The 26,193-nt window shown below is 44.3% G+C and overlaps 2 protein-coding genes across 12 annotated transcripts in view; both read left to right on the forward strand.

Annotated features, from left to right (window-relative positions):
* DGKD (diacylglycerol kinase delta) overlaps nucleotides 1-8,455 on the forward strand; it is a 58,894-nt gene extending 50,439 nt beyond the window's left edge. For 8 of the 10 annotated variants that reach the window (XM_054835952.1, XM_054835958.1, XM_054835957.1 and 5 more), the window contains 7 exons: nucleotides 1,925-2,076; nucleotides 2,862-2,973; nucleotides 3,140-3,232; nucleotides 3,605-3,724; nucleotides 4,062-4,179; nucleotides 5,422-5,552; nucleotides 6,704-8,455. In XM_054835952.1, coding sequence (XP_054691927.1) covers nucleotides 1,925-2,076; nucleotides 2,862-2,973; nucleotides 3,140-3,232; nucleotides 3,605-3,724; nucleotides 4,062-4,179; nucleotides 5,422-5,552; nucleotides 6,704-6,793 — 816 coding nt within the window. In that variant the 3' untranslated portion in view covers nucleotides 6,794-8,455. The remainder of the gene's footprint in view (nucleotides 1-1,924; nucleotides 2,077-2,861; nucleotides 2,974-3,139; nucleotides 3,233-3,604; nucleotides 3,725-4,061; nucleotides 4,180-5,421; nucleotides 5,553-6,703) is intronic. The other 2 variants (XM_054835953.1, XM_054835954.1) reach the window with 2 other exon arrangements.
* Nucleotides 8,456-14,616: 6,161 nt separating this feature from the next.
* On the forward strand, nucleotides 14,617-25,441 carry PROC (protein C, inactivator of coagulation factors Va and VIIIa). Of its 2 annotated transcripts, none has more exons than XM_054835976.1 (9): nucleotides 14,617-14,803; nucleotides 15,855-15,938; nucleotides 16,318-16,478; nucleotides 17,492-17,516; nucleotides 18,067-18,177; nucleotides 18,882-19,022; nucleotides 19,386-19,495; nucleotides 20,480-20,597; nucleotides 24,767-25,441. In XM_054835976.1, exons 1-9 carry the CDS (start codon nucleotides 14,764-14,766, stop codon nucleotides 25,333-25,335), a joined length of 1,359 nt encoding a protein of 452 aa, XP_054691951.1. In that variant the 5' UTR covers nucleotides 14,617-14,763; the 3' UTR covers nucleotides 25,336-25,441. The 2 variants fall into 2 exon arrangements, with proteins under 2 accessions (XP_054691951.1, XP_054691952.1); XM_054835977.1 differs by lacking the exon at nucleotides 14,617-14,803 and adding an exon at nucleotides 15,409-15,493.
* Nucleotides 25,442-26,193: the final 752 nt, after the last annotated feature.

A 26,193-nucleotide genomic window follows, 5' to 3' on the forward strand; every position in this document is an offset into this window, starting at 1 on the left:
CCCCTTTACCCAGCTTCCAGAGCAAATCAAAGTCCTCTGCAAAGGACTCACCTGCTGAATAATAGGAAAAGAGAGAACAGCAAAGGGGAAAAAAGGAAAGTGGCCTGATACAGGCCTAAGGAGCATTGACTGGCAGGAAGTTACAAGTATGATGGTATGAAAAGAAAGCAAAGGTGGGCGTACAGAGCCCTTGCATTGGTAGGACAGTGCAATATCCAAGACCTCTTGAGCTGCGAGAGAACAGTGGGTATTGATCACAGAATCACAGAATGGTTTGGGTTGGAAGGCACCTTTAAAGGTCATCTAGTCCAACCCCCCTGCCATGGGCAGGGACACCCTCCACTAGCCCAGGTTGCCCAAAGCCCCATCCAGCCTGGCCTTGAACTCTTCCAGGGATGGGGCATCTACAGCCTGTATGGGCAACCTGTTCCAGTGCCTCACCACCCTCATCATAAAAAATTTCTTCCTTATGTCTAGTCTGAATCTACCCTCCTCTAGTTTAAAACCATTACTCTTTGTCATATCACCCCTTGATGCAAATGTTGTGGAGAGGAAGAGACAGGAATAGCTCACACAGTCTTTCCTGGAGGGTAAGAGAGCTTCTGCAATGTCACTTGTGAGACTTGAAGGGGGAGCGACTGAAGGAGATAGCACAGAGAACAAAGGGGAACAGGATTCCTGCTGTAAAGGTGGGAGGGAGAAAAGGAGAGGCAACCTACATGTGGTGGGAAAGGTGAAGCGAACCATAAGAGGCAGAGAGAACACACAAGTCCCTAATGAGTGTGCTGTGTGTGCTGGGCCATCTGAAGCCATGGCTATGATTGTGCCATTGCACTCCTCGTTTCCTGCAAACCTGGTTTTGCAGGCATGGAATTGCCACTGAGGAAGAGGTTCCAGTTTTGCAGAGCAACATTCAGCTTTTGTCTTGACTGTGGGCTTATCCTTATTTTTCCTGCTGTCCTTTTGGTCATCATTGCACGCTCCATCCTTCACAGAGCAAATCCGTCCTATGCAGTAGATGAAGTGGGGTCCTCTCTTCATGCGTGTGGCCCTGTCCCTTTGGTAGCATTTTTCAAATGTAATTTGGGATACTTAGTTTCCTAAACTGAAGATGGAAAAAATCAAATGCCCTCATGTGGAATCCCCCATCACACTCAATGTCCTTTCATTTTCTGGTTCCCCAAATGCTGATTTTTCTTTTTTTCCTTGAAAGCTTTACACCCCTGCTTGTTATCCTCATGTTCTTCTCTGAATTATTCTTCCTATTTCAGTCTTCCCCTCCCATAGTCCTTTTTCTTGTCTAACCTTCTCTCTTGCCATTTCTTTTGCTCATTGATCCATGTCTCCTGTGTTTCAGTTTTCATTCTCACCATATCCAATTTTGATCCTTCTGCACTGGATCTGTTTTACTTCTTCCTGTACCACTAGCTGATGCCAGCAGGAATATCAGTACAGGTTCAAGTGGGACAGGTCCTAGCTCTGCGTTCAGCTCCTTGTCCCACCAGTTACTGGGGAAGCCCCATTTACTTCCAGCTAAGGAGGAGCCTTGAATACTTTTAATTTCCAGCTCTGAGATGTCACTTGAAGAGGTGTGCAGTAATACTTAAATGTAGAGGTGATATAGCTACTCGGAGAAAAGGCTACCACCAGTAGGGAGTTGGTGGATTTTGCTAGTCTGGCCCTCAGAATTGGCCTAGCAATTTTGACTAAAACTAGCATTAAGCAAAATGGAAGCCAAGGCAAGTATGTGGCATGGAAAACTTCAGCCCATGCAGCTAGTTGGCAAAGTTACGAGCAGCTGAACAGCTGGGTCCTGAGTGAAAAGTGTCTATACCAGATTTACATGTTTTATGGACATAGGCACAGCCATTCTTTTCATAGGAGCTTTATAAGGTATCTTATAGTTTGCTTGCTGTGTTCTTAGGCATTTGAGAGCACCCTGAAGTCCTGGGAGGACAAACAGAAGTGTGAGTTGTCCCGACCCTCCTCTTTCTCTCTGCAACCAGAGATCATGTCTGAAGAGGAATCCACCCAGATCAACCAGTTTGGTCAAGCTGCAGGTGCTCTGATCCACAGGTGGGACTCAATTTTCTTTTGGTGAATAGAGCCCTCCTTTGGTGCCTGAAGTTCTTGTCCTACTCTGTTCCTGGAGATGTTTCTGTTCACTCTTATCTTCTGCAGTGCTGGTCCATGTCACTGGATGTAACATCATTCATTATGCACTGTCCCAGCTGCATGAGGACTGAAGTTGAATGAACTTATCTTAGGTCATTCTGAACAAAAAATGTAGCTTTCATGAGCAAAGATGAATCCTTTAATCCTGAAAGAGCCTATTATCTTTGAATATCAATAATTTTTATCAGAAATGAAACAAAGGACTCTCTAGGAGCTCCTATGACAAGTTGGGGTCTTATAACCCTGATGCCCGTCAGAGATTTCTGGAAGAAGTCACTGTGTGCTCACCTGCTTATCCTTTACTTGGACGTTCAGCTCCTTGGTCCGGGCCTCTGAGAGAAAATTCCCAGAGTCACATCAGAGAAATGTTAATTAAACTGCCATTTGTGCAGCTGCCTTTCGCATCACTATGGCCATACTAAAATGTCTAGGTTGTATTTCAAACTGATCCCAACTTGTGAGCAGAATTGAATATGCACCTGGAGTTGTGCATGTGAAATCTGCCTTGCTTTGCCTATGCATGTTCACTGTAGCAGGGAGAATTGCCCTGCTTTGCCAGAGGCTGTACCCCTCCCATGCTTTATCCCTGCTCTTGTCACTCTAATGGGTATTAGAAGGAGATACCCAGTCAGAAAAGATCTCCTGCTTTAAGCATATGCTGATGCAATCTGTAATTCTCTCTCTAGCATTCGGGAAATAGCCCAATCCTATCAGGACATGGAACAGGAGCTTGCCCATGCTGTCAATGCCAGCTCCAAGTCTATGGACAAAGTCTACGCTAAATCCAAGTCTACAGAGGTACTTCACTCACTTGGCATCTCCCATTTTGTCCTTGTTCCATAACTCTTGATTTTCCTTTCTGATTGACCAAAAATAGGCCTCGCTTGTCTAAGACTTCTTCCTTTTGACTGCTCAGACCTCTGCATTTCCCAGCTTAATTTGCGCATGAATTGCTTCCCTGCAGGGTCTGAACTGCAGCCTTGTTGTAGAGATGGTGAATAATGTCAAAGCCCTGCATAATGAGACAGAGCTGCTGCTGGCGGGCAAGATGGCACTGGTAAGAAGCATAAAGCAGGAGTAAAGCAGCTTCTCACTTTCTCTCCTCTCCTACTGTTGCCTTGGCAAGCAACATTTTGCTGGTCTTGGTCTTCTTTGTCTTTGTAACAAGTCAGTTTAAATGTTATCATCCAGGAATTAGGATGCTGTTGCTACATAGGTATGGCGAGCAGTCAAGCTAGCTTGCACGCAGAGTTTGGAGCTCAGAAAAGATGAAAATCATTAACTTGGTAACATCTGGGCAGAGTGCCTGCTGTGCACTTCCTTTTAAAAGGAGGAACTGCTCTGTTAGCTAGGAGTTTTAAGGCAGGGGCCTGACTCTGTGTTCCACCATATGGTTTTTAACTCTGCTTCACTTCTATTTCTGATCCAGCAGTTAGATCCTCCACAGAAGGAGCAGCTCCAAGCAGCCCTGGCAGACATGGACCTCCAGCTGAGGAAACTAGCAGACATCCCTTGGCTGTGGCAGCTTATGGAGCCCTGCGATGAGGAGGTGAGGAAGACCAAGTCTATATTTCCTTAGCTATTCTCTTTTTCACTAGTTGGCTGTGAGTGGTTGATTTCGTGTCAATATACAACTGATGTGAGAAAAAATCATTAAGAAGGAAACTTGACTCCCTAGGGCTAAAGAAAGTAATTTCCTGCTAAGGTCCCTTGCCTGACATGGGATCAACTTTCTCTGTTTCCTTTCTGGTCTTGATCAGAATGAGTTTAGAATTTTTTTGCTCTCTTACAAGGTCATGGAGCTGAGCTTGACAGTACTTGTTGCTCTTGGTCCGTTCCAATCAATTTATGACTGTTTGCCTGATTTTCCCTTTTTGTTCTTACAGAACCAGATGCTGGATTATTCTAAACGCAGCCGCAGTGGCAAATTCCGGCTCGTGACCAAGTTTAAAAAGGAGAAGAACAACAAAAATAAGGAGACTCATAGTAGCATGGGATTGCCGGGTACCAAGTCTGCTCATTCATTGTGCCTCTTTGTCACATCTGTGTGGTCACACCACTACCTGTTCTCTGTCTGTTTCCTCTTGTGTTCTCTCCTTACTCTGTTTCACATGCATCTTTTTTTCTTGGAGGTCTAGACTCTTTTTCACGTGGCAAAGTAGCTTATTGCTCCGTTCTGTCTAAGTCATGATCCCCCAGTACCACGCAAATATTCCTGAGCAGAAACAGGAGGTACCCTCTGAAGAATTCTGCCTACATCCAGACATTTTCAGGGTTTTTTTTAGGGGGTGCTTAGTGAAGTGAATTTTTAGGATTTTGGCATTTTAGATATCAAAACGACTGTGGAGCCCAAGCCCGCATAACTCCAGTCTTTTCACTGCTAATTTTCTGTGATATGGTTAATGATGTGTTTCTCATTGATTCACCCTCAGGCTCTAATCAAGTTTCATGTCTAATTGGCTGGGGATCCGCATCACCACAGGTGCACCCTGACCTTTAATCCTACTGGTCAGTGGATAAAAACTGGCCAGGCCTCAACAAATTGCCATTCAAGACACTCTCTCTCCAGTTGGGTTAGTTGATTTTTGGTTTGTACTCTCCTCATGAAGACTTCCTTCTAAAATTCAGAAGTACTACCTGTTCTGTGGGCTCCTGGGTCCTGTCCTCTGCCATGGAGTTGTGGGTACAGTCTCCTGTCTGACAGGCTGGTGTTCATTCCTTCCCTCCCAGAACTTGGGAACTTATTCTCTTATTTAGAGGCTGTGCAAGAAGGTGGATGTCTAAACTCTTCCTCTCTCCCTCAGGTCTGAGGGAGAGAGGTTGCTGTTTTGTTTACTGAGCACAAGTGCTTGTACATAATAGCAAACTAATTTGTGCTTGATTCTTCATGATATATTTTACAAATCTGTTGTTTTGTAAGCAGAGGAATATCAGTGAACTTACTCTTCTTAAACATGGAGAGAAACTTTAAAAAGCATATCCAGTCCCATCAATACAAACATGCACTTCCTCCTGGCTTTACTGCGGCTAGCCTCTGCTTAAAAGAACACCTCTTACCTTTCTTTGCCCTGCCTCCTTTGTTCAAGACTGTAGGTTGTTCTACCAGTCCTTGCCCTCCCCTTGGTCTGAGGCTGTGGTACTGCTTGCCCTCCTTCTCTGGCACTGGGTGCTGCTGGTGTCCTCATCTCTCACTGTCTTCTGGGATTCTGGGTACTCAAAGCACTCCTGCTTTTCCATCTCTAACAGTTCACCTCTGGGGAACGGAGGAGGTTGCGGCCTGGCTTGAGCATCTCAGTCTTTGTGAGTATAAGGATATCTTCATCCGGCATGACGTCCGGGGCTCTGAGCTCCTGCACCTCGAACGGAGGGACCTCAAGGTACTTTCATGATCGGCTCATGAAAAATAGCCAGCTGCATCTGCATGACCTTCTGTGCTGAATGTGCTTGGAAGTGGTCTACCCACTGTTCATTCCACATGCCTTGGCAAGATAAACGTGTTCATCGCAGCCTTGTTTTATTTTTTCACCATTTCAGGTCACCAGATTTTTAATAGCAGGGAGGTAGAACAGCTAGTTGAGGGACCAGCTGTCCAATTCTGCCACAGCTTCCCGGAGGTGTAATACAGTCCAGCACACAGATTGCAGATAGTGCTCTTGAGAGGCTCTGATTTTAACGATGGAATGGAAGTTTTCAACTTCTCAGCTCCCATACTATCTTTGCAGAACATGCTGTGATTGGGAGAATTTGATTCCTATGTTGCAGTCGCTGGACAAATAGATCATTATACTTCTTTGTTACAAGAAAAAAAAATGTTGTGGTCTTTGATGAGGTTGCTAGATGAAGAGAATCTTTTTAAATAGTGCTTAGTAACTACATTGCACAACTTTGCATCTCCTCACCAGGAGATGCTTTCTGTACAGAGAAAAATTGAAAGTGATGGTTCTTTGCATGTGGAGGAGACTTGCATCATCATTTTGGTGACTTTCATATAGCAGAAAAATACTTTGTTGTAAAGTGGTGCATGGCATTTGTTGAATGCCCCTTGGGATCTCCATTTGTGATTTGACCATCTTCCTCTTCTGAGGTTGGTGTAACCTGTGTAGCTGATTCCTCTGCATGCCATCCAGCTACAGCCTCTGTTGTGTCGCATGGTACTCACGTGTTCACACATTTATTTGATGTGATCAGTGACGGGCTGGTTCTTCCTGCATGTTTTGGCTACTAGCTTAGGTCCTTGAGATCTGTACGCTTCTTCTGTTCTCTTGCTTTGGCCTTTAACAGTCAAAGCAATTTGCATTTCTGGCTAGTGGTCCGCAGTTGTTTCTCTCCATTGCTCTGTGCCTGCTCTGTGTTCATTACCCTGTTGTGCTCTGATAGCTTTTTGACACATGGTTTGAGGTTTGTAATCCTTCTGGCTGGTTTCCTCCTCTCTTTGTAACTGGCTGACTTGTTTGTAACCATCGCTTGGCCACCTGGAATTTTCCCCTTGCCTTTCTCCTAAGGTAAGGTTTTCTCTCTTTTCTTCCAGGACCTGGGTGTGACCAAAGTGGGTCACATGAAGAGGATACTCCACGGGATCAAGGAGCTGAGTCGGAATACTCCTGCCAGCGAGGTTTAGCCTCTGTTTTCACAGCCTGTGTCTACCATTCCCCCTAACTGCACAGCAGACACCTCACAGAGCAGATGTGCTCATGACTGTCTCTTCTGAACAGCCAAACTGTAGCTGTTCAGAGCTCATATCAACCAAGCATGGTGCTACCTTTTTTCCTGTGGGGTACGGCTGCATCCAGTCGAGAGGCACCTTATCTGCAGTCAGGCAGAGCCTCCCGGAAGAGAACTCATTGCTGTTTGAAGAACCGTGTCCTCCGATGTGGGAAGTTCTGGTTCCAGTGACAGTGCAGGACTCCTGAGAATTGCAACACAACTACCTTTACTGGATAACTTCATCACAGTAGAATTATTCAGGGCAAAAGATATATTGGCCAGTCTTAGTTCAGGAGCATCTGACAGTCTTTTCAGATCCAAAATTTTCCCACTGATCTGTGTGTCACACCTGTATCTTAGAGCATTTAAGTGGGACAAAGCTTGTCCTTGTGTCTTAGTAATCCCTTTTTAATGCACCAGTAGTTGCATGTGATTTGCATCAGAAATTCAAAGCTAGTACAGACCTCTTGCTGATGAATACCCAGTGATTCTCACTCACTTATGCCTTGCAACAAACAATGCATGTGGTTCAAACAGCGGTTCGCACCCGCTTGCGGGGTCTTCCGCAGGGCCTGGCTCTCCTCTTCCAGCCAGTGGCAATGGTACAACCTTTAGGTTTTCAGGCATCGCAAACAATTGTTCAGAAATTCCTGGCAGTAAGAAAAGAAAATTCTGGAGTGCCAAAAGGTTACAGCAGATCAGCTCTGGCATCCCCCCTTCTGAATTCATCTTCAGGAGACCAGATGAAAGGGAGAGGAACTCTAACTAGCTGTTTGGGCTGTGCGAGAAGTGTAATGTAATGGAGTGAGATATGGAACAATTTGCTCCGTCTTGGCGAGGGGGGAGCAGCATGACTGGCAACGGCCAGGAATGACTTTGTGCCCATTTAATGCCACCTTCGTGGCCACAGGCAACAGAGCTGTTTCTTTATGGCAACTTGCAGTGCAGAAAACTATTTCTGTCACAAAAGAGATGATTTACTGTAGTACTTGCATCTTCTCACCTGTCTTGGTTCTAGTGGCTTTTCCACCTTGCTCCTCTCTCTTGCTGCCTTGCTTCTTCACTCCAAGGTGGATACCAAAAGATTAGGGTGGCTTAGTCCTCCTGGGCTGTACCCCTGAGAGAGATCTCTACTGTGTGCTGTCAAACATCAGGGCTCCTGTAAGAGCACGGAGAGGAGGATCGTTACTGAGCAGATGAGCATCGTAATGAAAACTGGAGTATGTTGGTAAATTGCCTTTGGTACCACCAGCAGTGGAGCATGGAAAAATTAGTGCCTCTGAATCAGAATTCCTAGATGGCCTTCAAATTTCCACTGTATTGCCTGACCCCAGTCAGGTGACTCTTAAAGCCCGAAGACCAGCACGCAAAGTTATATCGCCATGTTTATCACTGCGAAGGGAATTTGGGAACATTCAGTGCTATAAAGCTGGAGAGACAGCAGGAGTTTTTAATTGCTTTGTCATTTTGTATGTATTTATTTTTTTTATTATTATGGAGTGGCACCTCTCTGGCTATGGCTGCAGACAGAAAAATGGCCACATACACAGTGGCATAAAAGATAATTTCCTGAGGACATCCTTCTTCTTTGTTATTTGTGAGGATTTTATCAAATTGACATCAGCTTTCTAGTCTAACAATCAGTCAAGTTATTTTATGTGAAGACTTGTCAGCTTAAAAAGGTTATGGGCTGATTTCATGCTGGGCAAATTCCATTGCATTCTTTAAGATTTCACCAAGGATTATTCTTGCTCTCCCTGTCTGTGTTTAACTAGTTCAGCCACATATCTCCTCTCAGCCTAGCGAGTCACAGGGTTTGCTCATGAGAAGTTAGTGGAAGACTAAACATGCTTGATCCAGCTAGCAAAATTTCTGATATAAATACTGTGGGGACTGAGCAAGAAATATGTTAAGCTTTGCTCTGAATTTGTTTCTCCTGTCTATACACTGGCAGTTGCTTCCATAGCCATATTTTTTCTTTATCAGTACAGCACCCCTCACTGTAGTGAATTCCTGAGATATCGGGTAAGTAAGAATTGTAGACATACTGTATTTTCCCATTTGCTTGTTGAGGCACAGAGCAGTGTCTGCATGAGAATGAGGAGAAACCTCCACTAAGGAGAACTCCAGGACGCAGCCATCCTCGCTGGTGACAGTGAGGTGCAGCCCGCTGCCTGTCCCCAGTAGTGGGCATGGTTAGGACATTTGTGTGCGTGCCCCAGAGAGCGCAGCAGGGAGCACAAGGCAGGTGATAACTGGAGAAGAGGTGAGATCTGTGTTCCTGTACGTGGTGAAGGAGCTGTTCTTGCTGTGAAGTTTCTCCAGGCAACCTCATGGTTAAAGGTGCATAAACAATATGCACTTGCCTTGCATAACTCCTGGGGGATTAAGTTCTTGCCTCAATAAAAACAGCTCCTCTCTACTCAGAGGAACCAAGGGGATCCAAAGGGTTTATAGATTCAGGCATGTTGCTTAATTCATGAATCTGAAGAGGCCTTACGGCCATTAGCCATCTGCTATGAGCGATGATGCCTGCACAGACCAATCTTCATTTCTTTTACTTTTATGATCTGTCATGTTGATGGGTTCAGATCCTTTTTGTGTACATGCACATTTTATCAGAGGATTCATAGCCAGTGTATTCCTGTCTTACTTACCAGAGGCGGGGAGAGAGTTGTACCTTCTTTTAAGAGCTAGAAAATGGAATCCACATTTAACCTGAGTGCCTTTGAATATGTATTAAGGTTAACAAAAGGGTTGTAGCTCTGTGTGTCTCACTGGGAATAATGCAGATTTCTGCACAATGCAGATATGTGAATAGATGAGGACATTTTGTGTCAAAGGTCAGTGAGAGCTGTCTGCAAAGTAGGGAGCCAGGCTGAACTAACTTCTGGCTACATTTTTCCGAGTTCCTCTTCTGGCATCTGATAATTTTTTGTGGGAGAGAAACTCAGAAAAGACAATTAGACAGTAAAAGGATCCACTGCTTTGCTAATAAAAGAGACTCTCCTGCAGTCTCAGGTAAAACACCAGCTCGAGAGAAGCTAGAACTCATATTGTGCATATGTTTAGTCTCTTAAAAAATGCTACTCATGCGAAAGCCGTGTGGCACCTTCTGTTTATCATCCCTCACCCTTGGCAGTGATGCTGGGGCAGTGTCTGCAGTGAGCTGGGCGTACAGTTTCTTCTGCTAGGAAGAGGTTTCAGTACGTTATCTCACATTCTGGCACTGCCCTGGATATTTAACTTTATTGGCAGATTCTGGAGAACAACGTACCTTGCCTTATGATGTTTTGTTTCAGTGGGAGTGCATGCAATGGAGACTCGAGGGAGGTTTGGCCTGTGAAACAGTTATCAGCGGCATCCTGCTCTGGGCTACCTTCAGGAGGGCCGTTAGCACTAACAAAGTATTTCTGGTTTCGCTCGTGAGATCTTAGTGCTGAGAGCGCGCATCCCCTGCTGCGGCAGGAGCCGGCTCTTTGCAGCAGAGGGGAGCTGTGCCGCTTGGTGCCCGGAGGTGCCCGCCTGGCCGGGCTGCACAAGAGCCGGGCACTTGGGGGGAGCCTCCAGCTCTGCCGAGGCCTTCAGTGCCAGTCCTGGGAATGTTTCTGCACCCAAATTGTATTGAAAGTTTTGTTCATTGTTTTAGTATTATTTAAAAATGTGCATACTATCTATGTGATTTAAAAAAAGACTGTTTACACAAAATATTTTGTATCTTAAGATGTGTGTACTGTAAAAAGAAAAAAAAAAAGGAAAGGATGAAAAATGATGTTTTTCTACAACTGTCAGCAGTGACTGCATGTCTATATCATCATCCACCGACCGTTGTTCCTCAGGGGTCTCCCCGCCATTCCTGTGATCCTGTCAAAAGCATAGGGAAGCAAATGAATCCCTGTACAGTCTTGGGAAGAAGGTTTTGTGCCTTAAGAATGGGACCTGCTTCCCTCCTATTTATTGTGTTAATTTATACAGTGATTACCGTGGAAATGTCTCTTGTATTTTTTTTTTGTACATAGTTTACTGTTGATTGTTGTAAATAAGTTTTTCTTGTATATAAAGTAAACATGTTTCTGAGCTTCCAGTAAAGATTCTCTGTTACTGATTTCAATGTGTGAGAGGGCTGCAGTGCCTGTCTGGTGGGAACCAGCTAATAAAAATCTGTGCTGTGATAAAATGGCGTTATCCTGAGTTGCATCAGAAGTTCAGAGCTGTTCCTTAGAGCAGAGTGAAATGGTAAATTTGATTGTTGTAGATTAGTTTTGTAGCATTTCTTTGTGTTTGTTTAATTGGCATGGAGTAGAAGACATATAGTTTATTTTTATTAGCTGTATTTCTGCAGCAAACAAAAGAGATGTTTTAGACATGGTGGTTCTACTTCTGCTCATCCTGATCATAGCTCCACTGTCTGCAAACCCACAGCTAGGTGGGAAGACATTCTTGGGGTGTTTGTTGTTTGTCTCCATGTGCTTGTGGACTTCATTGGGTGGTGTGACCACATCTTCCTGGTGCAGTGCCCTGATGAGAGGGGAACAGTTGTTTCTCTGCTCCGCTTGGGCCTCTGTGCATGGTCGTGAATATTTTCTATGTGACAAAGACTATTGTACTTGAAGTATTTACTTTGTGTGGAGGGAATAGTTTATGTGACAGCAACATAAGAAATCTTAGTAATGTTATATACTGTTGCAAGATGAAAATGGTAAAATTGATCATTACAATGTTAGTTACCTAGTCCTAGAAATAAGAAGAAAAGAAAAATCATTGCCTTTGCTCACACATGCACTGGACCTGAGTGTCAGGCTCTGCATCAAGTAGCACTCAGGAAACATGCAAAGAAAGCAGCAGAGAGAGAGAAGATGTGCTTACTCCTCTGATGCAGGTAATTTGTTTTAGGCTTTTTTAAGTTTACGTGGCAGAAGCCAATAGCAAGAAACTCTTTGCCCCACTCAGTGTATCATGACTGGGGTGTCAGACCTCCTGCTCAGGGCTGCCATTCTCTTTCTTTGATTGATAATTACCTAATGGATCTTGGGAGGGCAGAGAGGATTTGGAGAGAGGTGTGCTGTAAAGATCTTGAAGTGCCAATGAGTGCTTTTTAAGAAATGTATTCTGCTGCTGCTCCCCTTCGTTGGGTTTTTTAATGTGTTTGGTTTTTTTAATACAGTGTAAAGCATCAGGAGAGTTGAGGAGAAGTGGAGGAAATCTGCTCCCACTGAATGGGCAGCACTGGAAACCAAGAAATTTAGAGGAAGCCTGATCATTCCTTACCTGTAAAGCAGCTTCAGAATGATAAGGTAAATTCCTCGTTTGGCTGCTGTGTGCCTGGTTGGGATGAATAATTGTGCACCCACCAGCTGGGCCTTGGGCAATGTGAGATGTTTAATTCTCACATGGGCAGAATGAAAAGGTTCTGCGACTGTGGAAAGTGACATTTCATGTTAATAACATAAGAGGTACATTGCAGTTCTCTAGCAACCTCTGTCTGAAGAGTTCCAGCATTTTGCTGGCATACCAAATGGCCTGGAAGGTAGTACGCCTTCACGTCTTCACAAGAAAGGAAGAGTTGGGGGAGCTTGCATATGACCTAAAAGACCACTTCTGTTGACTTCAGGGTAAAATACAAGTCAGTTGTAGCCTGAGGCTTTTCCTCAGGGGAGCAGGGAAGGGGGCGGCTTCAGGCCTTATGAGCACATTGGCTGATGGGCTGCACTGCGGACGGAGGAGTTGGAGGAAGTGATAGGTCTCCCTTTTGTTACAGGCTGTACACAGCTGCAGCCTCGGGGCGGGGGGCAAGCAAATACCAACCAGGTAAGTAACAGGCTGGGGAGGAGTGAGAGTCATGAGACCAGCTTGCTCTCTGCACAGGTTGTCACATTCCTCTCTCGCTCCCAGGCTGCGAGCTGGATGCACAGAAGCACTTCCCAGCAGCTCGCTGAGGATGTGCTCTGAGCTGCCTCCATACACACAGGCTCTCCACAGAGGTGTTTCTCTGTTCCTGGCAGTGTGTTCCTGTGCTTGTGTGTGAGCTGTGCAAAACCTTGGCCTCCAAGGACCTTGTCTTTTAAGAAGAGCAACCTGAGGAGACTAATATTTCAGCTTGGTTTCCTAGGGAAGCAAGAGCAGTCTGGTTTGTCCGGTGCTGTGTGTATCAGCCTGTCTTTCCCCTTTTAATGCCTGTTTGGAATTTATTGTCATATCAGATGGTTCGTGAGGAGAGATGGCTCACAGAACATTATGTTTCTACAGGTCTTGTAAGAAATCAGTACCCAGGATGAGAGGGAGACCTTGGTAGTGCTCTTTTGCAGGGAGAGGCTCCAGTGTGCATCTAGGAAGTAGACCTAGGGCTTTGATTGCTCAGTGAATTATTCAGATTTGGGCTTGTTACAAATTAAAAGGTATTATGGTGAAGTAGAAAGAACTGATGGATCCAACACAAGATTGATTGCTGAAGAGCTGTGATTTTGAAGCCTTGTAGCTTTGCTGTCTCAGTTTCCCCTTCTATCAAAATTGACATCTGTCTACAATTTATTTAATTTATGGAAATTTACATTTTAAATTCCGATTTCAATTTGGAAAGATTTGAGAAGAGTGATTCAGCACTCCTGGATAAGAAGCTAAAGGCTGAGAGGTTTTCCAGAAGCTTTCCTGTAGAAGAGGCAAAACCAAAGCTTTTAGCTTTTTTATAGACAGGGGAACCAAGAACAAAGTGTGCAGTCTGGTGTGCTCTTTGCCTTCAGGTTTTAAGGGGGGATATCTTTAAGCTGTGAAATTTCTAAGATCCATGATACTTTTTTACTTCAGGGAGGTGACTTCCTTTATTATTAATGCCTGTTCATAACACTGTGATTCAGAACTCTCTACAGTGTTAATTAAAATGATGTGGAACCTCTGTCTTGCCAATCTCTTGTGAAGTTTCTGTTTTCTCCTCTTTACCCTCATCTAGCCTTCAGAAAAATCACTATTCTTTTTAATGAAGGTGAACTAGAAAATAGTGAGCCCAACACTGTAATTGTTTAGACTGAAATGTTCCCTGGCATGCAAAACTGGACAGATGTTGAAGTGTTCCAGAGCATCTTTTCTTCAGTCCCCTGCGCCTGGAGTCATATGATTACCTGAGAGCCCAAATGCTGGCTTTTAAAATAAATATTTCTGCACTGCAGTAGCAAGAGAAATGGGAAAGCAGGAATATAAAGCCCAAAACACAAGGGCTGATGAAAAACTAAATTTGTTCTTTCTGAGTATCACTATAGGTTAAAAAAAAAAAGTTATTTGGAGGCTGACACGTTGGTTTAGATGTTTTAGGTTGGCAGTTGATGTACATGTCCTAAATTTCTAACCTATACCAAGTCTTAGAAACAAAAGTGTGTTCAAAAGCATGTAACCTATCTGGTAGCAAAGCACTATTTCTAGATAACCAGGTCAGCTGCAAATATTATGAGTAATACATGGAATATGTGGTGTACACTTGCTTCTTTTTAGATTTTTTATTTTATGTTCCTGTCTCCAGGTGTGTTTCATAAACTTTATTTTCAGCAAAAATCTGTTATCATTAATGTCAGGTGAAATTTTCCCGTTGAATGGCTGAATTGAAGATAAAGAATATATCAGTAGAACTTTGCAGTGCACACATCTTCCCCAACTGTGATTTTGGATGCCGCAATCTTTTTTTTTTTTTTTTTTTTTTTAGCACAAGCCCCAACTGGATGAACTTTGAAACCTTTGTTTAAAGAGAGCTTGTTTTCAAGAAAGTCCATGGCCAAGTTTGTAAGGGAAAAAGAAAAAAAGTTTTATAAGCAGTCAGAGCTCTCCTAAACAGTGTCACTGGATGTGAGCTGAGAGCCTGGGGAGGCCCACCTTTTCCTGACACCAGTGGCACTTTCTCCGATGAAGGATGAAGGACCCCTAAGGACACATGGCTGCACAGGTAATTTGCATGAACATGTCACATGCTGTACGGCTCGCAGAGGTGCCGCTGCACAAACTGCCTTCAAAGAAGGGGAACACACTGGTTCATACCTTCTCCGATGCAAGAAAACTTCTGGTTTTTCTCTAAAATGTTTCATATTCAAAATTCAATAGAAGATTTTGTGCTGATGAGAGCTAATCCAGTACACCAAAAGATGCAGCACGCTGGTACAAGCATCTTGTCTCCTCACAGCAGGCAGCTGATGAGGCAGGCACTGCCTGCTCCTGGCTGTAAGGGCAGGTATTTGCTGTTTTGTGATGGAAACTTTGATAAGAAAGTAAAGTGAGAGGACTCTAAAAATAGCAATATGTGCCCCTTTGGGTGATGGGTGAGAATGTAGTAGGATATCTCGAGAGACCTCAGCACTGGGGTCATTACGCTTACAAGCTAGGTATAATTACTTGCCAGAGAATTAGAAGGAAAAAAAACCAGATTTGAAAAAGGCAGAGTGGATGCCTCAGCTGTTTAATTTTTCTCCTCCATGCACGTAAATTGTCAAGCTCCCCCTGAGCACTGTTTGTTTAATGACTAAAAAGAAAGCACTTCATGTCACTCCAAAGAGTAAATATCTGAAGTTATGGATTAACTAAGTTCCAGCAGAGCTCATGGAAGAAGAATAGATCACGCTGATTCGCACTGAATAAAGCAGTAAGTGCTTTAAAAGTATTGTATCCTTCAGGATTTCAAAGTACAGCTTGCTTTAATGAAGCATAAAGCTTGTAAAAAATGTCCAGTGACAAGGGGAGGATGTTGGGGCAGATAAGTGTTCTGGGAGAGCTGCCGATGGGTTAAAGGGAACTAGGAAACCAGTCCAGAGGGCCTTTAGTGAACGGCCGCTTTGGAGCTGGAATCAAAGAGAAAGTCATGGCACAACACAGCATTCAGCAAGGGAGCTGCTCTGAAAAAAACCAGTGCAGGAGCTAGCAGAGCTGTCTGAATAGAAACTGTGCGGCATGGGGGTCATGCTGCAGCTCCGCAGTGCGCTCCACACCTACCTTCTCTTCTTTAGGTGACTCCTGCTGCAGTATGTGGAAGCTCGTCACCATAGGGGTGCTGCTGGCTGCCTGCTCTTCACGAGTCTGTAGTACCTCGAGTAAGTTTTCATTTTAGAGATACCCCTCACCCTTTTCCAGTCGCTGCAAGTGTGTTTCCTGTCAGCCACAAGGAGTGGCTGGAATCATTCCCACGAGGGGGGGTTTGCGTTCCTCTAGCAGAGGTTCACAGACACAGTGCTGGGTGGTGATGGCTGCCTGGTCACAGCCCTCATGAGCCCTGTGAGCTGTCTGAGTATCACAGAGCAGAGGCCCGGAGCTTGCTTCTGCAGCACAGTGCTGACAGCCCGTGGTTTCTAGGGCAGGCTGCCTTGCTGTGCTAGAGGGGCTAGTGCTCTGATAAGTGTGCTTTGGGAAGGACCACTACCAGTTTTCAGCCAGCTCTTCTCCCTGCTTATGCTTTCACATTTTTGCTCCCAGTATTTTACAGCAATAAAGATGCAAACCAAGTCCTGAAAATCCAGAAGCGGGCAAACACTTTCCTGGAGGAGCTCAAACCGGGCTCTGTGGAGCGTGAGTGCTATGAAGAGCGGTGTGACTTTGAGGAGGCCAGTGAGATATTTGAAACCAAGGAAGCAACAGTAAGTTGATTTTTACAAGTGAATGTGAGACTTAACAATCAGTTGTTTGTTTTCTTAAAGTATTGCGATCCAGGGCATAGGAGATCTTGCTGTCAGCACGGAACACGCATCACTCCTGACTCCTAAGGTGTAGGCATGGTCTTGAATGTAATTGTGTTACAGTGATTGTCGGTTACCACTTGTATGGGCTGCAAAACTTGGCTGCTCATGCATGTCTCACCTGACCTAATTGTGAGGTGTAGGTCCCAGCCAGGTAATGCCAGTCCCTGCTTGACCCCATTGACTGTTCTTGCTGCCACTGAATTTTTCCCAATCCTTTCAGTCCTTTGCCCTCTGTTGTCCGTTCGCCAGCTCTGGCTGCCTTTCACTGTATCTCCCCAGTCTCCCACCTCTGCCTGACAAACATTTCTCATATCACTAGGTCCTCTCTCCTCCTCCAAACCTCATATTTTCAATTGGACTCTACCTTCATTGTGAACATCACTCATTCCTGCCCCTTTCCACACCCAGTTGTTGTATTGCCTTGCACTTTTTCTTGTTGCGTTAAGCAGAGTAATGAACCACATAGGATGAACCAGTCCTTGCTGTGCCTCAGACCCCAGAGGGGAGTGGGGTCTTTCTTCACAATGCCTGTGTTTTGTCTAACTGGTCACAAATGAATTGTGCAAACACCACCACAGGTGACTTACCTGACAGTAAGTGACAAGAAAACGGAGAAGCTGTGGGGATATTGAGGGGTTGTGGTGCTGGTGGGTCTGCAGGCAGGGCAGGGGGATCTGTGCTGAGTACGGGCAATGAATCGATGTCGGGGTTGGCCAGTTTTAGAATGATTTGGGTTGGAAGGGACCTTAAAGATCATCCAGTTTTGTTGGTTTGTAGTGCCGGTCACTACACTGTCAAGAATGAGACCAGTGCTGTTGTCTGGGGTGCTGGCCAAGACCATGATACACTTTAAATCCCTCACTTGTTAAAAATCTGCTTCTAGCCTTAATGTAAGTTTTGTTTCTCCACAGCTAAATTTTTGGACCAAGTATGTAGGTAAGTAAAAGACTTTCCTAATCATTTCTCTCTGTTTCCTCAAGAGTAACAGTACTCAGCCTTCCTGCTGCCATGTATCACATACTGATTCAAATTCTCATTCTCTATCTATGGGCTGTGCAAAGAATGTTTTCCAGTCCTATCGTACTAGCAACCTTCCTAAAAGACTTGAGGTGCATCTGTGCCTATCATCAGTCATCTCCCCAGAGCTAAGGCACTGGTCAGAAGTGCTCGCTGATACTCTAACCCTGCCTGACGTGCTCCAAAGAGGAGCCCCAGCCCTGCTCTTCACTTCCGCAGTAACCTGCCTCTGCCCAGTCTGCCTCAGGCTTTGCTCTTTGTTCCCCTTCTGCCTACCCCACTCACTCTACAGCTGTAATTCAGAACCCAAACAAATACCCTTGTCCCTGGGCCAGCACGACGGAGGTATGACCATTCGGTGGCAGAAACCATGGAAGATGCTTGGGAATCTGGGGAGGGTCTGCTCGTCTTAATGTTGGATCTGTGAGCTCTGTATGATTCAGGGACTATTTTCTTGCCTCTGTTTCAGATGGAGATCAGTGTGACCCAGACCCTTGTGCCAATGGGATCTGCAAGGACAATATAGGAAAATTTTCCTGCATCTGTAACAAAGGCTGGGAGGGGGCTTTGTGCAATTATGGTAACGCTGCCTTTAGTCCATGATAAAATAACATTCTTTGTGACAGGGTTCTCCGTAATAGGGATCGACACTTTTGTCATTGCACAGTATACTTGCTTTCTTTACTTATGTGATTTCTCTTTTGCTTCATGATGTGGTAAAAGGATTATCTGTGCTTATGGAAAGCAAAATGAATTTGTGTTGCCATGGGAGAGGTTTGGAGATCTGATGTATCTAAATTTTACAAAAATACTGGAAATAATTCTGTAAGGCAGGGTTTTCAGTTACTTTAGAACTGTGAGGACAGTGATGATGGTGGGGTTTTTTACCATACAGGGGAAAAAACAATCCACTGCAAATATTTGATTGTCATTACTGTGACAATTTCTTCCTGGACAAAAGCTGGATAGCATACATAGGGATGAGCGTGTATGTCATGTATCATTGACACTGTCTAACTTGCAGTCGCTGACAGTGAATTTTCCATTCTCCAGTCTACCTGCCCTGCCAGTAATCTGTTCTCCATCTCCCCACTGCCTTATTCTGGACCAGAGTCTATTTGCTGTTTCAGGGCCCAAGTGCCTTTAAAGCCCACAACTGTCATCCCAAATCCATTGTCAGCTGTTGCTCACTTGAATCACAATGTCATTTTGCCACTTTACCTTCCTGTGACTCTTTGGCTTTCCAACTTCTCATGTCTCTCTTGCTGTTCATTTTTTCTGCAGAGGTCAAGTACACCAACTGTTCTGTCAATAACGGAGGATGTGAACATTTCTGCAGGGATGACCCTGCCAACCAGTGCCGCTCTTGCAGCTGTGCATCTGGATATCAGTTGATGAATGACCATGCCATGTGCAAGCCTGTCGGTAAGAGGATGTTCGCAGTCCGGATTTGACAGAGGATTATTCAAACATGAAGTAAAAAGGGTTTATGGGAGAATTGTCTGCAGTGCACTTTGTACTAGTTTTCAAAATATCCATTCCCTGCAGAGTAACTCTGTGCCTGCATTTCCCAACTCCATACTCACTTTATGGCCTTTAACCTGTGTTTGCCTCACGGACACATACATGGAAATCAGGAAACTTCTTCCTCTGCAAAGCATTGAGGGACTTCCATGAAGCCACTGAATAGTATTGCTTAGGTTAGGGAGGTGGAAGGAATGCTTTAGAAAGAGGTTTTGTATTGGGTGATCTGGTCTTTGCTAGTTAACTTCTCTGCATCTCCTGTAGTGGAGTTCCCCTGTGGAAGAGTGAAAATTGACTACATTGAAGCCAAGGCAGGATTCAATATTCGGCTCATTGAGGGAAAAGCAGGAAGAAGGGGAGACAGCCCTTGGCAGGTAAGGAGAAAAGAGTTATTCAGCACAGATAGTTCAGGGTCTTCCCGAACAGCTCTGCCTGCCTAGCAGCTCAGAAAGGCTCTTACATTACTAGTGGTGGTGTCACGTGAAGCTAAGATTCCCTTAGCTTTGCTTTTTCAAAAGCAACCTAAAAGTTGGAGCAACATGAAAAAATGGTTTATTTTCTTTTAGGACTCTTGACCTTGTCACTGTTACCAAGTTTTTTACCTTACCTTGCCAACAGTGTCAAGAGAGAGGATAGCGATGACACTTACCAACTCTGTTGCTCCATCCTAGGGAAGGCCACTTAATCACTGCAGCTCATGCTGCGTGATGCATCTTCCAGCTACTGTAACAGCCTTATGGTGGGAGTGCAAGGCAATCTTCTCTCCCTTTCTGCATGGATCTGTTCGTATAAGCCTCATCTGTCATGAATTCAAATTAGCAGATTTAATCAGCAAAATATGCCATAGCTTTACAGAACAGGTTGGAACAACGCAGAGAAAGGGGAGACCCCGCAGAGCTTATCCTGGAACTAGGAAATGCGTACAACCAGGGCCTGGTTCTCTTTGACATTCAAGGCCCTTTTACACCACAGCATGAGAGCTGCAGCCTGAGATGGTGCACTGTCTTCTGGTGTGCTGTGGACACAAGAATAATCTCCTCACTTGAGCTCTGTGTTTCAAAGCTTTGAAGTACCATAGTGCTTCTTTGCAGTGACCAGCATTGTCCTGTGCTGATTTGTATGAAGCCAACCCTCATTCAGGAAGAATATTCAAAACTTGTTTGTAGGTGTTCCACAGAGACCTTACCCATCGTGCTTTTGTCCCACTGTAGAGCTTTGGCTTCAGTGAATGCGACATGCTTTGGTGCTTGATACCTCTGGGCATTTTGCAACCACAAAGAAGAATGTGTACAATATTTTGTGAGCCATGCTCCATGCAGTGTCAGAACTCTCTTTTTTTTTGTTGTTTTTTGTTTCAGATTATGCTGCAAAATAGCAAAGGGAAGTTTCTGTGTGGGGGTGTTCTCATCCATCCATCCTGGGTCCTAACGGCAGCACACTGCATTGAGGCAGAAGAGGGGCTCAAAGTAAGACTTGGTATGGAAAAAAAATCCGTCCCTGTTTTTTAAAATATAACTCTTTCATTCCCAAGGTTTATAATCTGAGGAGAAAGACCAGCAGGTTATGAAGACAAAAGTCATCCTTGGTTGTAGGAGTAGGTTGTCTAGGAAGTACTTAATATGTACCTTAGCACAAACCAAAAAAAGTTTAGTAAAAATCTGATTTCATTTGAGCCACTATCAACCTTACTACGGAAGTAAGCTGATATCTTCTCAGCACTGCTGCTTGTCTGTAAAGACCTAGTGTCTTCTGCTTGTGTTTTTCTGGTGATGAAAATATCCAAGGTCATTCCAATACTGAAAAAAAAAAGTCTTGATCCCAAGAGGAGAATGTCACAGTGCCTCTTCCTGCCTTTTATACATTTGTACACCATTACTTAAGGAGAGAAGGAGGAGAGGTGCTGCAGAATAGCAACGCTGCCTTTACTGGCACTGCTGCTCTTAAGCATGAGGAAATTTATGTCAAGTACAGTACTGCTCCTGAATTAACAGAGAAAAATAGTATTTCATTCCCACTTAAGTAGATTTTTTTTTTTACTAGAGTTTTCTATCTACCGTTGGTGATAGAGGCATAACAGCACAACTGCTTTCTTTCTCCATTAGTGAAAAGATAGGTTGTTCCCAGTAGTTGTGGAAAGCCTTGGAAACACATTGTCTGTATACATAGCCTTGGAAATACACTGTCTGTGTGCATGTCCCATATACAATGTGGATGTGCAAAAGTCTGAGAACAGAGACAGTAAGACACATAGGGATGGATGCATTTATGTACATCCTCCATTGTTCAACATGAACAATGAATGGAAAAGCATCTGATATACCCTTGCATCCTCTCAGTGCCAGAATATCCACCTTTTCCACAGAGGGACATCAAAGTAGAATTGCGTATGGTAGTTTGGAAATACGCATACAGAATACACGTCTCCAAGCACTTCCCGTTACTAGTAAGTCATTTTCTTCCCTTTTAAGTGATTGCCAATATGCATATTTAGTTTTAGTGAGGCCCAAGAAGAAGAAACCTGTGCAGCTTGCTTGGTTAAAGGATCTTGGAATGTTTTAGGGGAAAACCAACCATCGGATGTGGCGTTTGAATGCTCTGCAGTGCTAGGTGTAGCTTTGAGTGTAACTTGAAGGGAATAGGTCAGCAGGAAAATGGTAACTAGGGGAAGTGTTGAGGTTGCACTTAAATTACTCCACCCTGGCCTTGTACTGCAGGTCTTGGTAAAGATCTGTGCAGTCTGACAAGCTTTCAGCTGGGGTAGCCATGCCCAGAGATCTCTCTGCAGCAAACAAAGAAGGGGTGGGATCTGTGCTGTCCAAATAAAAAGGGATTTTCAGTGGGTGAAGAAAAGTGTCAGCACTTGAGAACACTGATCTGAGAAGACTTTTGGGGGGGCTTAAATGAAACTCAGGAAACATCTCACACATAAATTTGGGGTGAGTATGCGGAGTAATTTATAGCGTAAGAATGATCAGCAACAGGGGCTCGAGTTTCTCACTCTCCTAGCTGCCCAAAACACCTTCCTTATTAATAGAGGAAGACGCAAGTGTGTGGTCATGGACTGAGCATTGTGACATGTGAGAGCAGAACCCTTCTCATTCAGTGTTGAGCAATATTGCTGTGGTGAGATGGAAACAACAGAAGGGTCCTTTACTGTGGTTTGAGGGGGAGGGTGTTTGTACTGAGGCTGCAGAGGTGATACTTGACCTGCCTCTGTCGGGCAGGGGTACCCAGCGCTGTTCTAGGCTCGTCCTGCTGCAACTCTTTGCTCGCTGTCCATAAGAGAAAAGCTGGAGGGGAAGCTCGCACCTGGGTTTGCAGTGGTGAGCTTGAGGCGTTGTGGCAGGACTCACATGGCTTTTTAGTGTCTGAAGTGAAAAGTTAGATCTCATAGTAGCTGAAGTTTTGGAAGATGGATTTGAGAACAACCCAGTTTTCCTGTTTGTGGCTCTTGTCCCTCCATCTCCAGCTGAAAAGCATCCAGAAGTGTGTCCAGAGCTCCAAGAAAACAGAGCACATGCTAGGTGAATGTAATGATTCAATTCAAAATACTGTCTCTCCCTTCAGAGAACAGGTCTCTCACTTCCTTGTTTATGTAGAACTTCATAGTTAATGTTTTTCTGCCAGCAACAAGATTATGATGCTCCTTATTGTGTAGAACTAGATGCATTTCACACAGCCTCTATGTTCAGCACATCCAGGTGTGGATAGGACTTCTGGAATTTGAAACTCTTGGGGTGGATAACTCAACTGAGAAAGGAAGTATTCACGACCAGGAGTAAAGAGAGTCTTCTCGTGGGCTGAGGGAGCTGTTGCTACAGTAGAACCAGCACAAAAGCTGTCACCCGTTTGTTCATAGGTGTCTCGGGATACAGACAGTTCATGGCCCTGCTTGTATACAGAGCATGTGAAGCCTGCCAGAAAGCATGTGCCCACACAACTAAACTGCCTTCCTCAGAGGAGATGATGTGACAGTGTTCAAGTCCAGAGTTCTTTCTGAGGCCTAAAGCAGAGCTTTGTGTCTGTGAAGCTAGGAATAAACCCCTGACCCTTATCTACCAGTTGGCCCCCAGCCACAGCGGCTGCAGAGTGGATAGCAAAGAAATGTGCTCCAGGGGTGCTAGGGACACTGTCATCACAAAGGAGACCTGTCAGGATAGCAGGAAGAAACAGATCTGTGAGTGATGGCTTGGTAATAGAAAGTCCTTCTGGTAGTACTTAATAGAGGTGCCCATCAGAGCAGTTTCAGCCATCTGTGCTGTCTGCTGTGGCCATGTATGAAATGTCCGTTGGCTGTGCGCAGAGGAGCAGGAGGAGAGACTCAGAAATGGTCTGGAAGCCCAAGATCCAAAGCTGGGAACTTTTGAGAGTCTATTTCTGGAACTACTGTGGATCATAAAGTCCCTACGCTTGGGACACTGATTCTTTTACAGAAAAAACCCCAAACAGCTGCAATATGTCATTGACAGGCTCAGACAAGTGACTTCAGAAGACCTTTGTCACACAAAGTCAGAGCAACTTGGTTTTAGAGTTTGTATCTGGAGGGATTCAAAATAGACTGAAAGAAGGCAAAAGTTAACAGAGGGGTAGGGGAACGAATTTGAAGGATAATACTGGGAAGCACGTATTTGAAAAGGTGGTGATAAAGAGCAACTTCCAACTCACAGTGAGACCGAGAAGGAAAGGACGCTTGTGTCACACACTTGCAGCATGGGCAGAGGTGAGGTGTCAGCCTGGATGTCCTGTCACCTCATGTGCTTGGATGTGTGCCTGCCTGCAGCTCGAATGTGCATAACAGACAGTTCTCTGAAGAAGTGTTTTTATCAAGTGCGTACTGAAGTAGGCCTTGATATGAAGCTTAAATTAACCAACAGCACAGTTCAGAAATGTGGCAGCCACTGATAATTACACTTGGGACTATTTCTTCACAGCCTATCAGGGAGATCTGTTTCTGTCTTCCCTTTTCCAGTGTATCACAAATGACTTGTTCTTGCCTGTCTGGCCCTTTTCAACTTGATTTCCTGCTTCCTGTTCCATAACTGCTTGGCCCACAAAGTGGCCATGATCATGTAGCTGTGCTAACAACTGAGAGGTCTTAAGTAGTCAAAAATTCCTTAAAATACAGGTGCAAGATGTCAGAAAGGAATAGTCTCACCAGTCAGTCATCTTAGGTTATAAATCCTGAAGTTCAGTCATTCAGGCACTGGTTATACAGTATAAACCTCATGGACTGTTGTAAATGTCTGTCTTTGCTGCAGCCTTGCTCTCCAAGCTTTTAAAGCTGACTCCAAGAGGATTGTTTTCCTCCTGAAAAAGATCTCTCAAGTTGCACAAGCGTACTGTAGTATCAACCCAACAGGGCAGTACCCAGGCATCTCAGTTTCTCAGCTGATGACCATACCTCTGGGGTACTAATTCATTTGGTACTGTATGTATTCATGATTTAGGAAATAGGGAAAGTTTACAGATTTCTCCATCTAGTAAGAAGACTGTTAACCTATAGCATAAAATGAACAAACGTCTGTCTTACAAGGGAAGTAAAAATGTGAAGTACAATCTTAAAGCCCAGTGTAACCCAGATGCTTTGATGTTCAAGGTGAAGGAAGGTTCGGTAGCATCCGTCATCTTCTTGTTTGCTCTTCCAGGTAAATTCCACCGTCTCCGTATTGAGGCAGATGAGCAAACCATTTGGGTTGATAAATGTGTGAGCCACGAAAATTACACCAAGGAGACCTCCGATAATGACATAGCCATGCTGCACTTGGCTGAGCCTGTGATGTATAACAAATATGCACTCCCTATCTGCCTTCCAACCCGCGACCTGGCAGAACAGGAGCTGAACAGAAGTGGGAGGCAGATGGTGGTCACTGGCTGGGGCAGCACAAGTGATGTTAACAACAATTACTCTACTTTCCTCAGTTACATTCAAATCCCTATGGTTTCCCGGAATGAGTGTGCCCAGGCGATGAGATTTGCTATCTCTGACAACATGTTGTGTGCTGGGAGCTTAGGAGACAAAAAAGATTCCTGCAGTGGGGACAGCGGAGGCCCTATGATTACTAAATATAAGGATACTTGGTTTTTGGTAGGACTGGTGAGCTGGGGTGAAGGCTGTGGAAGAAAGGAGAAATTTGGAGTGTACACCAAAGTTAGTCAGTATCTTGAGTGGATCCAGCACCACATAGATGAGATGTCAACGTCTTGGAAGGGTTAATTCTGATACTGAGAGTCTGGAATACTGTGGCGATGTGCTAGTAAAAGTATGCAGTGTAATTGCATTGTACTGTCTGATTCAGTATTAAATATTGAGTATATGTTAACCTTGTGTACTGTTTTCCTTGGTACCTTTTATTTTACTTTTTTTTTTACTTTTTTACATTGTTTTCATTGATTAGTTTCCAGGTTATGTTGTTTATTTGTAGCATGGTCCTACTTAGGCCTTACAGGCAAGAAATAATACTCTGTTATACTGAGATGCTGTACAGCGTTGTAGAAAACAAGATAGTCGGTGGTCAGATGACCCCATCTTTGAAGTGTAAAATGACTGAATTGGTTGGGGTGGGGGGCTGGAGGGGACAGAGGAAAGTGGTTTAAAAATCAACATAGTGATACAGTTCTGTCATTTCAGCTTCACTCGAACATATTATCCAGAATAACTGTTTTGATTTGCTCTGTATTTGTATAATTTTTCTTTCAACACAATGAAATGTTAATAATATCATCACTGCCTCCGCTCATTCACATCTTGCTCCATTGCTCACAGATTAATTTGATTCAGCAGGTCACCAGAACTTCTCCATATTTTCTATTCCTTGCACACTCAATGCCTGATTTTACCCCCCACAGACTTCTTTAAAAGTCAATGGGAATTCTGCTGTTATTAAAAAAAAAAAAAAAAAAAAGGTTTAATTCCAAGCTTTTGCATTCTCTATTTATCCTATGGTCTGTAAATCTCTTCTAATCAGCAAGCTAAGCAAACACTTTTGTTCATTCCTATTCTAGTGAATGCAGTCAGCTGCAGGCTGTATTAGCATTCCTGATACTTACTGATAAATATATGCGTGTGTGTTTG

Source organism: Grus americana, chromosome 9, assembly GCF_028858705.1.
Source record: "Grus americana isolate bGruAme1 chromosome 9, bGruAme1.mat, whole genome shotgun sequence".
In the NCBI taxonomy this organism is placed as follows: domain Eukaryota; kingdom Metazoa; phylum Chordata; class Aves; order Gruiformes; family Gruidae; genus Grus; species Grus americana.